This window comes from Festucalex cinctus, chromosome 16 (genome assembly GCF_051991245.1).
Source record: "Festucalex cinctus isolate MCC-2025b chromosome 16, RoL_Fcin_1.0, whole genome shotgun sequence".
NCBI lineage: Eukaryota > Metazoa > Chordata > Actinopteri > Syngnathiformes > Syngnathidae > Festucalex > Festucalex cinctus.
In genome coordinates, this window is record NC_135426.1 from 1,593,588 (window position 1) to 1,605,830 (window position 12,243).

Here is a 12,243-nt window from a genome sequence, read left to right on the forward strand (position 1 = left end):
AAAAATCGCGTAGTCTGGCATCGGCATAAGGCAAAGCTGTGCGTTTTTTTTTTTTTTTTTTGGCATACCTTTACATGTAGTACTCGTTTTACGTTTAGTTTGTCAGTACATTTCAATCTGGAGTAGCAAAGGCGCCATAAATCCGCTCCTCATGATTGCGTCTGTCCATTTGTTGACCGTCTGCTGGATGAAGAAGTCATCCCCAGCAGCAGCCTGCTTGTCTTTTCAATCTGGATTGTTCTCAAGTCTGACGCAATCTGGTTTGTCGGCGGCGCAGAGTCAACGAGTGAACATGAGGACAAGAATGCGGCAGCGGGCGACGCTCCGCCCTCGCCGGGCGACGACGCGGCCGAGGCGGACGCCGGCCACTCGCCGAAAAGCGTCCTGCCCAACGTCCTGCCCAAGCTGGAGGAGAGCGAGGATCTGGGCTCGCTGCCCGACAACTGGGAGATGGCGTACACCGACAAGGGAGAAGTCTACTTCATTGAGTGAGTCACACTTTTCAACATTTTGATTTCCAAAAGGGGACTCATCGCCAGTTCATACACAACAGCATGATTTTCAAAATACAATTTTACATTTACTGTCAAGATTCAGAAATGATTTGGAATCATTATGCTGAACAGTAACTATGTATACACTTGTTTGGTTTGCTGTGTACTGAAATTACTTACTTTGCACAATCATTTGAATGAGTATTTTCTGTTTATGTTTTTATTTATTTTAATAACCCACTTGCATCAATTAATCCTGTGAGGTTAATTTAATGATTTCTTTTGTATTTATTTTATATATTTATTATTATGTTTATAATTATCATTATTCTATATTATTTCTGCTTTTGTGTGGTTATGTCTTTAAAACAAATTAACATACTTTTTGTCGTGTATTATTTTTATTTTTTATTTTTATTTTTTTCATTAAGAGCACAATACAGTTGAGTTCATAAAGCGTGCAAGGGACGGAAAAATGATTTTGTTTGAACTAAATTCAAATCCCAAGTATGATGTATTGTTCTGCTGTATCTTATCGTTTATTTAATAATCATTATTTTTATTTTTTTTGTTTTTCAAATATTATATATTTTATAAATTAATTGTGTTTATTTTTCAACATCTGTGCTTCTGTTACTATTTTAGATTTTTTTTCATTATTAAAATGCAGTAATTTATATTTTGTACATGTATAATCTTATATTTTGGTGACTTTTTTTTCTTCATCTTTGTATATAATTATTTTTCCTGCATTTGCGTAATCAGATATGCTTATATTTTTCAGGAATTATTTGTTTTAGTTGCTTAGTGTTTAAATTGATACGTTTGTATTTTTTTGGAGTTGGGCCTGCATGGCATCTGCATTCTAGGCCTCCAGCAATTTAAAAGTATTGATTGTGTTTTTTTTGTTTTGTTTTGTTTTGTTTTTCTTCTCCAGCAAAATGTTGCAGCCACTCAATTAAGACTCGGCCAACCTCCCACCTCTCTCGTACTCCCTCCCTCCATCCCTCCCTCACATTCTCTCGCTCGCTCGCTCACTTGTTGTTTGTGGTCCTTTTTCGCAGCCACAACACCAAAACGACGTCGTGGTTGGACCCCAGACTGGCCAAGAAGGCCAAGCTGCCCGAGGACTGCAAAGAGGACGGTGAGTTGCGCACCCGTGCACATGCACACATGCGCGAGCGAGCTGCAATGGTCTTATTGATATACTTGTAGGGGAGATGGACCACGTTGGTTACAAAGAATTCTTTATTCTCCGCTGGGAGCGAGGCGGTGTGTGCGGTTCGGCCACCCACACACACAGAAAGCGCGTGTCTCCTTCGTCCGTCTGTCCGTCCGCTGCGTCCAATTGACTGATGGCCTTGTGTCGCTCACGGTGCGTTCAGGAGCACCAGGACAGAGTTTGCCCCGGCGTGAAATTGAACAAACGGCGCCACCTATCAAGCGCACGGCGCGGTCGTAGCACGCCATCGGCTCAAAATGGCCACTCGCTTGCATGCAAACCAACAGGAAGGACCGAGCGACTGTTTGGGTCAGTACGCCGCAAGTGTCAGGAAGTTAGCAGTACATTCGCAAGTCTTTTGTTGTTTTTTGAAGTGCATGACTACATATAAAGCGATGACTCCTCCCTCCCTCGATGAGCTTAATGCACTGAAATGATTGTCAGGGTTTCCCCCAGAAAACTTGCTAAGGCTGCTGCTCAAAACCTGGCGAGCAAAACAGTGTGCAACAAGCGTGACACATTTAATGTTTTTTATATCATATATTATTTTTTGCTATTGCTGTACATCTGTACAGAAGAAGGAAGGTACGACAGTTTAAATTAGTTTAAATTACTTTGTCACACAATGCTAGCAACCTTTTTTTTCTTGCACTCGACAAATACTCCATTATTAACTCTTTTATTAAAAAAAAAATACAACCCCACAGTGCCAATGATTTCCAGCTTTTTAACTCATCTTTTAAGGCAAAACAGAATATTGTTCTTTTACTACATATACATGAAAGATCGCATTCTATTCTTTCAAAAGAAAAAAAAGTAGGTTTCCGCCTTATTCCGTTCTTTAATAATAACCATTTGAAAATAGGTCATTTGAGTGACATTGAGTGAAAATTGAGAAGATAAAGAGAAAGCAATCTTTTTGTGAAAAGATACATTTTCTCCACAAATACACAAATATTTTTGTTTACTAACGTTTACTGACGTTGCACTGCCCATTGATTTAAAAAAAACAAAAAACAAAAAAAACAAAAACAAAACATAGTTGTCGTCATTTAAGGTTTATGGTGGCATACATCGTGATTTTACTAAATGTTATTCAACGTTTTTGGTGGTCAAAGAGTTTAAAAAAAACTAATGCTAAAGGTAATAAAAGCAAAACTAAAATGAAACATATTTTAAAAAATCTAAAAAAACAAGTGAATCTAAAAAACAAAAGTCAAAACGAAGTAAAAACTAGAAAAATGCAAAACTGTTCTTATTCTGGTCTGAAAATAGTTCCTTGTATTTAATTGTTGTTGGGATGATGACGAGGTTCCTTTTAAAAATTCCCCAAAAGTTTGTGAAGGCCTGCGTTCGTGCGTGTGTGCGCTCTACTTGCCGTCCACGTTCCCTGACTGTCAGCGTTGAAAGGCGCGCTGGCTCCACATCACAGCTGCCTTGTCGTTACATAAGCGTCTTGATATTTGCGCCTCCCGTCTCGTCTCGCGGCATCTACATCGGGACGGGATACATTGTCTTTGTCCCACTTCCCTTTTTTGCTTTTGCTTTTGCTTTGCAGCCGCTTTGCCGTCTCCTTTGCTTTTTGGCAGACGGGGAACAGGCAGCTTGTTTGCTTTTGTTCCAAGGGAGCTGAAAATGTTGTTTTTGAAAGTCTTCCTTCCCGCCGAGTGTACGTTGGCTGGCAAAAAAAAAAAAAACGCCTCTCGCCTACGTTGTGTTCCACACGAAACACCTACAGGAAGGCAAAATTGAGGAAAGTCTGTTTCACTATCGATATGTCTTTTTTTTTTCTCTTGCAATATACAGTCAAGTCAAATATTGATTTTATAGTTGTCGCCTTTACAAACCAGTTTGATATCCAATTTTTGATATTATAGCCATTTCTCTTCAAATACACAAGCATACATCCATCTACTCCTACAATAAAGTATTGGTACACAAATCTATTTTTGCTCAAGTCATTTTTTTTCTTACAGTGCAGTATTGTTACACCCAATTTTTCAAAGTTAGTTATTTCTCATATGATACAGCATCAGTACACAAGTCCAATTTTCAGTATTATATCATTTATCTTGTAATACACAATCAATGCACCAAACCATTTTATATTTCTTGCACAATATGGAATTGATGCACAAGTCACGTTTTTTTTTCTTCTTATGCTACAGTATCAATCTGATACAATATAGCCTTGATAACAATAAAGTTTTCAGTAGTTGCCATTTCTCTTACAAAGCCATTTTCTGATATTACAGCATTTTTTTTTTGTGATTCAGTATCGTTATGTGTTCTTCAAATACAATATCAATGCACAAGTCCAATTTTTGATATGGTCATTTTTGGTACGATGTCGTATTAATATGCAAGTGTTTTTAATGGATTTTTCTCTTAGCTGCAGTTTCTCGTCTCAGATATTGATATTTTTCCTATGATGTAATATTGACACACAGGTTGCGCACCCTACTTTGGTCACAACTGAAATTAAACGGTGAAATTAATTTTTTTTAATTATATTTTATAATTCTATAATTCCATGCTTTCAAATGTGCAACCATCGAACAAAGACGGGGATGATACTTCTGCAAATCTGCAAAGCGTTGACCCCCAACAATTTGGGACTCCCCGGTCACTGAAGCAGCGCTCTGATTGGCTGTCCATCAGCTAAACCACACCCATTGACAGGAAGTCCAAGCACGCTCACTCCCGTCCAATCTCAGCTGTGCGTGGATGCTCTAGAAATACAGACATCAATCATGTCACTGACAACACGACGCGTGGCGTCACCTCGCACCCGGCGCGACTCCACTCAAGGTGAAGGAGGGCGCCGCTGCCTCTCTCTCGATAATAACTCACACACGCACACGCACGCACACACACACACACACACGGGTTGAAGTGTGGGCAAAATGTACTGGAGCAGATTTACTGATCTAGCGGTGGTGCTGAAATGTGCTTCTTATTGACTCTGTCAACAATTGAGTGGCAAAGGTCGACCGATACTAGCTAGTGTTTACAATTGATACCAGAGCTGCGATATCAAGAACGATACAGTCATTAGCTCATTCACCCCCAAAAACATGTAAACTTTTTTTTAAATGTTTTTTTTAGTACTTTGTCCTTCACTCCCAAAAATGTATATACACGTTTTTAATGTGTTTTTATGCAAGACCATAGAGAAGGCTTTGATGCAACTTCTGACATGAAGAGGGGGCTTAAAGCAATGGTAGTTGTTCCAAAATACGGCCAGCAGGTGAAAGCAGAGTATGAGATCATCCAGGGCCATGCTGCAACAAGCTCTTTTTGACAGCATTTTCACCAGGAATGTGATTAGCTATATTCTCATGCTAATTACTGCAAAACGGAAACAGATACCAAATGTACTTTTTTTCCTTATGAAAGAAGAGACTCTAATCCTTTCGTTTGGTAGGTTCTAAGTTTTTATAGCAATAAAACACAATATTCTGTGGGCCTTGCAAAATCAGTCCAAATCCCGTCAAACAGTTGGGAAAGAAAGTAGGTTCCTTCAGTCAAAATTGCTGCCAGTCTATCAATTGAAAACTGGCCATCAAAATATCAATGTTTAACACGTGTGTGGATCCAAAGAGAAGTAGCGCTAATCTTGACAATATATTGGTTGATTGTCTATTGACGCTGTATTGCTATTTGACACTTTTCTCCGGGCATCCATCTTGGAAGTGTCGACTGGTGCTGTAAATGTTCCCAAGCGGCGGTTTGAAAGGTCTTCCTTCGCAAAGCCAAAGGAATTCTCTCTTGCGGACGTGTGTGACCCGGAAGACTTTGACGGCCACAAAAGAAACGCTCTCACTCTCACGCCGGTTTTATGAGCTCTTGTTGGCGATCAATGAGAAGGTCGGCCCGGGTCTCCGCCCACACCTTTCTGCTGAGCTGAGATCCTCATGATGCACTCCGGAAGGTATGAAATGGCTTTGTTTTTGCCGCAGTCGTCGCTATTTATCACTTTGAACTAGCTGGGAATTGAATCCTTTGGGGGGGTGTTCATGCGCACGCTTTCGCCGCACAGCCGACACGCCGACAATATGACAAATGATAAATCCTCAAGAGGCTGAAGGGATCAAATGGGGTGAGAGGGCGCTCGGTTGGCTTTTTTTTTTAATTGATCGTTTGTCGATACAAAGACCAGAGGCAAATCAATAGGGGGCAGCGTTGGTACTACAAAGTTGTGGTGCGTTCCATAAAGCTGGGAAATTGGAAAACTTCAAGAAAAAGTACATTGAAGCTGAAAAAAATGAAAAAGAAATCACAAGACAAATAGCAGCTCAGTGCACTCATTGGACATGTTTTTTTGTTGACGTGACTACAGCTGCAAATTCCGGGTGCTCCTGAATGCATCATGAAATGCTAGCGTCTGTGTTACAAAAGTTTTGTGAATGTTGTGGTGCATTCCAGGAAACTCTGAAATTTCAGATCTCCTACTCGAACAAGTGCATAGAAACACCACCCGAAGAGAAAATGACCATATAAACAATATTTTTTTTAAGTTATAATAGAAACAAATAGCACTAGCTTAGCATAGCGCTGTTGTCTCCCATGTTGTGTTTGTTTTGTTTTTATTTCGGCAACAAATTCCCATGGACTTCCATTGTTGTCCGAAATTAGGAAATGCTCGATTAAAAATAAATAAATAAAAAGAATAGGGTGCTGCATAATATTGGAATGTTATGGTGCATTCCAGAAATCCATGACATTTCTTAACTCCGATTAATAAAATGCATTTAACGTCAAGACAAAATTTACAATATTAATCAGTAAGTTTTTGTTGCAATAGAAATGTCAAAGTGGTCATTATTTACAAAACAAAATTATTTTTTAAAGACACACCACTAGCCTAGCTTACCTTCAGGTCGAAAATGTCAACATCTCAAGTATTATGATTTCCGTAGCCTTGACGCTCGCGCATTAGCGCCTTCGGGCTAAGTCGACATTTACATCTTAAACTAAAAGTCAAAAAGACAGCTTTTGCCTTTGATAGTTTTTTTTCTTGCGTGTGGGAGGATGCAAGTATACGGGACACAGTGTGTGTGGGTGTGTGCGCGCACACGTGTGTGTGTAAACTAGGCCAAGGAATAATATTATGTAAGCACACAATGACCATATCGAAAAATGGAGGTAAAAAGATGCTGTAGCTCATTTTTTGACAGGCAGACTCTCCGAGGCTTTTGTCGAACAAATCCAAATCTGTACTTCACATTTAACTCGTTTTAATAAAGCCACCAGAGCAATCCATTATTATTATTATTATTATTATTATTATTATTATCATCATTATTATTAGGGCCCGAGCAGCGACCGCTGCGAGGTCCCTATTGTTTTTGTAAAAATTATTATTATTATTATTATTATTATTATTATTATTATTATTAGGGCCCGAGCAGCGACCGCTGCGAGGTCCCTATTGTTTTTCAAGGAATTCTTATTATTAGGGCCCGAGCAGCGACCGCTGCGAGGTCCCTATTGTTTTTCAAGGAATTCTTATTATTAGGGCCCGAGCAGCGACCGCTGCGAGGTCCCTATTGTTCCTGAAGGAATTCTTATTATTATTCTTCTTCTTCTTTTTCTTTGTTATTATTCTTTTCCGCAAACAACCACATTTTTGAGGCACTAAACATGAACGAAAACTCACCAAACTTTACACGGAGATCGGGCCTGGCGAAAAATTTGATATTTTAAAGTCGCCATACGTGATAACAGAAAAATGGCTCTGTAGCGCCACCTACATAGGTTTAACGGATCCCTGTCCCGCTACGATTGTCCTATGGCTACGAAAATTGTGTGGCACCTGTAGCACATCCAGATGAACAAAAACCTCTTTGATATGTGTACCCTAAAATAGACAGGAAGTGAGGTATGAGTATTTGAATGTCCAATTTTGGCCCATTTTTGCACATTTACAGGGGTCATACTTTTGCCCGCTTCTCCTACACGGTTAACCCGATTGACTTCAAACTTGGGCTGTACCATCTCAAGACCTGGGACAACATCATGGTAAAAAATCTAAAGTTTTTGACATACTATATGACGGTGGCGGGGCATCAAATTTACAGTTTCAAAATTCTTACTTAACAAAGCATTGCCGTGGTACGTTTAATTGAGAGCCACGAAAATTGGTACACATATGTAACAGACTATGATCTACAAAAAACTCTTTTTGAACCATATGCTAAACCTAACAGGAAGTCCGCCAGAGGCGAGGCATCAAATTTTGTGTTTCAAAATTCTTATTTAATGAAGCATTCCCGGCTGTACATTTCACCTAGAGTTACCAACATTTGAAGACATATGTAACAGCCCTCAAGGTACAAAAAACTCTTTTTGAACCATATGCTAAACCGAACAGGAAGTCCGCCATTTTGATTTACTTTGGAACGTGTTGCCATTTTTTGGGCCATTTCATAGGGGTCTTATTTTAACGAACTCCTCCTACAGAGTTTTTCCGATCATCTCCAAACTTGGTGTGATTCATCTTAAAATGTTGAAGATGAAAAGTTATTGAAAGCTTTTTATTTCGTCGCACGCTGTTGCCGTGGCATGCACAGTTTGCAAAGGAAAAAATTCCCTCTTAATGAAGCATTCACAGTTGTACGAAGCAGCGAGAGCTATGAAAATTTGGAGACAAATTTAACAGCCCACAATGTACAAAAAAGTCTCTTGGTGCCATGTGCTAAACCCAACAGGAAGTCCCGTAAGGGCCGGTCATCACATTTTGAGGTAAAAAACTCCTCTTTAACGAAGCATTCCCGGTTGTACTTTTCACCTAGCGCTATGATAATTTAGAGGCATACATAAGAGCCCACGATGTACAAAATAGTCTCTTGGAACCATCTTCCAAAACAAACAGGAAGTCCGCCATTTTGATTTACGTTGGGATTTGTAGCCATTTTTTGTGGCCTTTTTTAGGGGTCATATTTTAACGAACTCCTCCTACAAAATTTATCCGACTGTCTTCAAACTTGGTGTGCTTCATCTTAAGATGTTTAAGATACAAAGTTATCGAAAGTTATTTATTTTGTCCCACGCCGTTTCATGGCGATGCATTGTTTGCCAAGTAAAATGCTGCTTTTTTTGGGGGGGGTCTAAACATGTGCAAAAACTCATGAAACTTTACACACACATCAGGCTTGTCATAAGCATGAATATTTTAGAGATTTCTTATTAAATTTGCAATAAATGCTTCAATAGCGCCCTCTAGACATTTTTATGAAGTCTTTCCGATTATATGATTCAGCTAGATGTGTGAATATTGGCAGGCATGCCTAATATATTCAAAAAGTATTCTATATAGCCATGTGCCAATCCATTTTGATTTTATTTTGTTAACTGTGCATCATTTTTGGCCTTTCCATGAAACTTTACAAACACAAAGCATGGCAAAAACGTTTAAAATTTAGATGGTTTCCTATTTGACAGTACCCCAACATGCCAGTACCCCGACGTGCAAATACCCCAACGTGGCCCGGGTTGCGAGGGCCCTTTATAGCTGCTCGCAGCTCTAGTTCTTCTTCTTTTTATTTGTTATTATTCTTTTCCGCAAACAATCACATTTTTGAGACACTAAACGTGAACGAAAACTCACCAAACTTTACACACACGTCAGGCCTGGCGAAAAATTTGATATTTTAAAGTCGCCATAGGTGATAACAGAAAAATGGCTCCATAGCGCCACCTACATAGGTTAAACAGATCCCTGGCCCGCTACGATTGTCCGACGGCTATGAAAATTGTGTGGCACCTGTAGCACATCCAGATGAACAAAAACCTCTTTGATGTGTGTACCCTAAAATAGACAGGAAGTGAGATATGAGTATTTAAATGTCCAATTTTGGCCAATTTTTGCACATTTACAGGGGTCATACTTTTGCCTGCTTCTCCTACACGGTTAATCCAATTGACTTCAAACTTGGGATGTACCATCTCAAGACCTGGGACAACACCATGGTAAAAAATCTAAAGTTTTCGACATACTATATGACGGCGGTGGGGCATCAAATTTAGAGTTTCAAAACTCTTACTAAACGTAGTATTGCCGGTTGTATGTTTAACCTAGAGCTACGAAAATTGGTACACATATGTAACAGACTATGACCTACAAAAAAGTCTGTTGGTGCCATATGCTAAACCCAACAGGAAGTCCGCCAGAGGCGGGGCATCAAATTTTGAGTTTCAAAATTCTTACTTAATGAAGCATTCCCGGCTGTACGTTTCACCTAGAGTTACCAAAATTTAAAGACATATGTAACAGCCCTCAAGGTACAAAAAACTCTTTTTGAACCATATGCTAAACCTAACAGAAAGTCCACCATTTTGATTTACTTTGGAACGTGTTCCCATTTTTTTGGCCATTTCATAGGGGTCCTATTTTAACGAACTCCTCTTACAGAGTTTATCCGATCATCTTCAAACTTGGTGTGATTCATCTTAAGATGTTGAAGATGAAAAGTTATTGAAAGCTTTTTATTTCGCTGCACGCTGTTGTCGTGGCATGCACTTGTTTGCAAAGGAAAAAAATTCTTCTTAATGAAGAATTCTCAGTTGTACGAAGCAGCTAGAGCTACGAAAATTTGTAGACATATGTAACAGCCCACGATGTACAAAAAAAGTCTCTTGCTGCTTTGTGCTAAACCCAACAGGAAGTCCCGCAAGGGCCGGGCATCACTTTTTGAGCTAAAAAACTCCTCTTTAACGAAGCATTCCCGGTTGTACCTTTCACCTAGCGCTATGATAATTTGGAGGCATACATAAGAGCCCACGATGTACAAAAAAGTCTTTTAGAACCATATGCTAAGCCAAACAGGAAGTCCGGCATTTTGATTTACTTTGCTATTTGTAGCCATTTTTTGGGGGCCTTTTATAGGCCTCATATTTTCTACAAAACTTATCAGATTGTCTTCATTCTTTGGCATGTTTCATCTGAAGTATTGCCGGTTATACGTTTAATCTAGAGCTACGAAAATTGGTACACATATGTAACAGACTATGATCTACAAAAAAGCCTGTTGGTGCCATATGCTAAACCTAACAGGAAGTCCGCCAGAGGCAGGGCATCAAATTTTGCATTTCAAAATTTTTACTTAATGAAGCATTTCCGGCTGTACGTTTCACCTAGTGACCAAAATTTGAAGACATATGTAACAGCCCTCGAGGTACAAAAAACTCTTTTTGAACCATATGCTAAACCTAACAGGAAGTCTGCCATTTTGATTTACTTTGGAACATGTTGCCATTTTTTTGGCCATTTCATAGGGGTCTTATTTTAACGAACTCCTCCTACAGAGTTTATCCGATCATCTTCAAACTTGGTGTGATTCATCTTAAGATGTTGACGATGAAAAGTTATTGAAAGCTTTTTATTTCGTCGCACGCTGTTGTCGTGGCATGCACTGTTGGCAAAGGAAAAAAAAATCCTTCTTAATGCAGCGTTCCCAGTTGGACGAAGCAGCTCGAGCTACAAAAATTTGTAGACATATGTACACATTTGTCCACATATATATATTTACATATGCATGTAAAAAAATTATGTCAGGCTAAACTAAATGGTTGATTAGGCCCCACACATTCTCACCTTACCATACCCGGCCCTCTTTGCAAAAGGTTTGAACACTCCTGGCCTAAACCTAGGTGTATACTCAAACTATGCACGCACATAAAGCCTGGAACAAAATGTGTAATTTAGAGGGTTCTTGTTTTGTTTTTTGTATTCCTTATATTTCATGTCATTATACTTGACACACTATTTTTACTACTCACTGAATCAGTTATAAGAACATTTAATTGATACAATCCAATCACATCCTAGAGAATTGAAAACACATTCAATCATGAGGTTGTTAAGACACATTTACTTCTGTAGCACTTAACCACAAACAAGTTGCGACATCCCCTGATCTAACCCTCCAACCGGGCAAGGAAAAACTTTCAGGGGTCATATTTTAACGAACCCCTCCTACAAAATTTATCCGACTGTCTTCAAACTTGGTGTGTTTCATCTTAAGATGTTTAAGATGCAAAGTAATCGAAAGTTTTTTATTTTGTAACACGCTGTTGCCATAGCAATGCATTGTTTGTCAAGTGCTGCTTTTTTTTTTTATACACATGAAAACTCATGGAACTTTGCAAACACATCAGACTTGTCATGAACATGAATTTTCAGAGATTTATTGTGCAATTTGAAATAAATAGCGCCCTCTAGACCTTTTTATGAAGCATTTCCGATTGTATGATTATGCTAGACCTACAAAAAAGTATTATGTAGCCATTTGCCAAACCAAAGAGGAAGTCCGCTATTTTGATTTTATTTTGGGAATTATACATAATTTTTGGCCTTCTTCATTAAACTTTGCACAGACAAGGCATGGAAAAAACTAACATTTTAAATGGTCCTTGTTCCATGTAACAGTACCCCAACGTGCCAGTACCCTGACGTGCAAGTAACCCAACGTTGTGCTCAATAGCGCCCTCTATGCATTTTTATGGAGCATTTCCAATTGTATG

At 39.1% G+C, this 12,243-nt stretch overlaps 1 protein-coding gene across 1 annotated transcript in view; it reads left to right on the plus strand.

Moving 5' to 3' along the window:
• The window catches only part of magi2a (membrane associated guanylate kinase, WW and PDZ domain containing 2a), a 550,070-nt gene that overhangs the window by 217,608 nt on the left and 320,219 nt on the right, over positions 1 to 12,243 (plus strand). Inside the window, 2 exon segments of the mRNA XM_077498878.1 lie at positions 278 to 488; positions 1,559 to 1,638. Of these exon segments, the coding sequence (XP_077355004.1) occupies positions 278 to 488; positions 1,559 to 1,638 (291 nt within the window).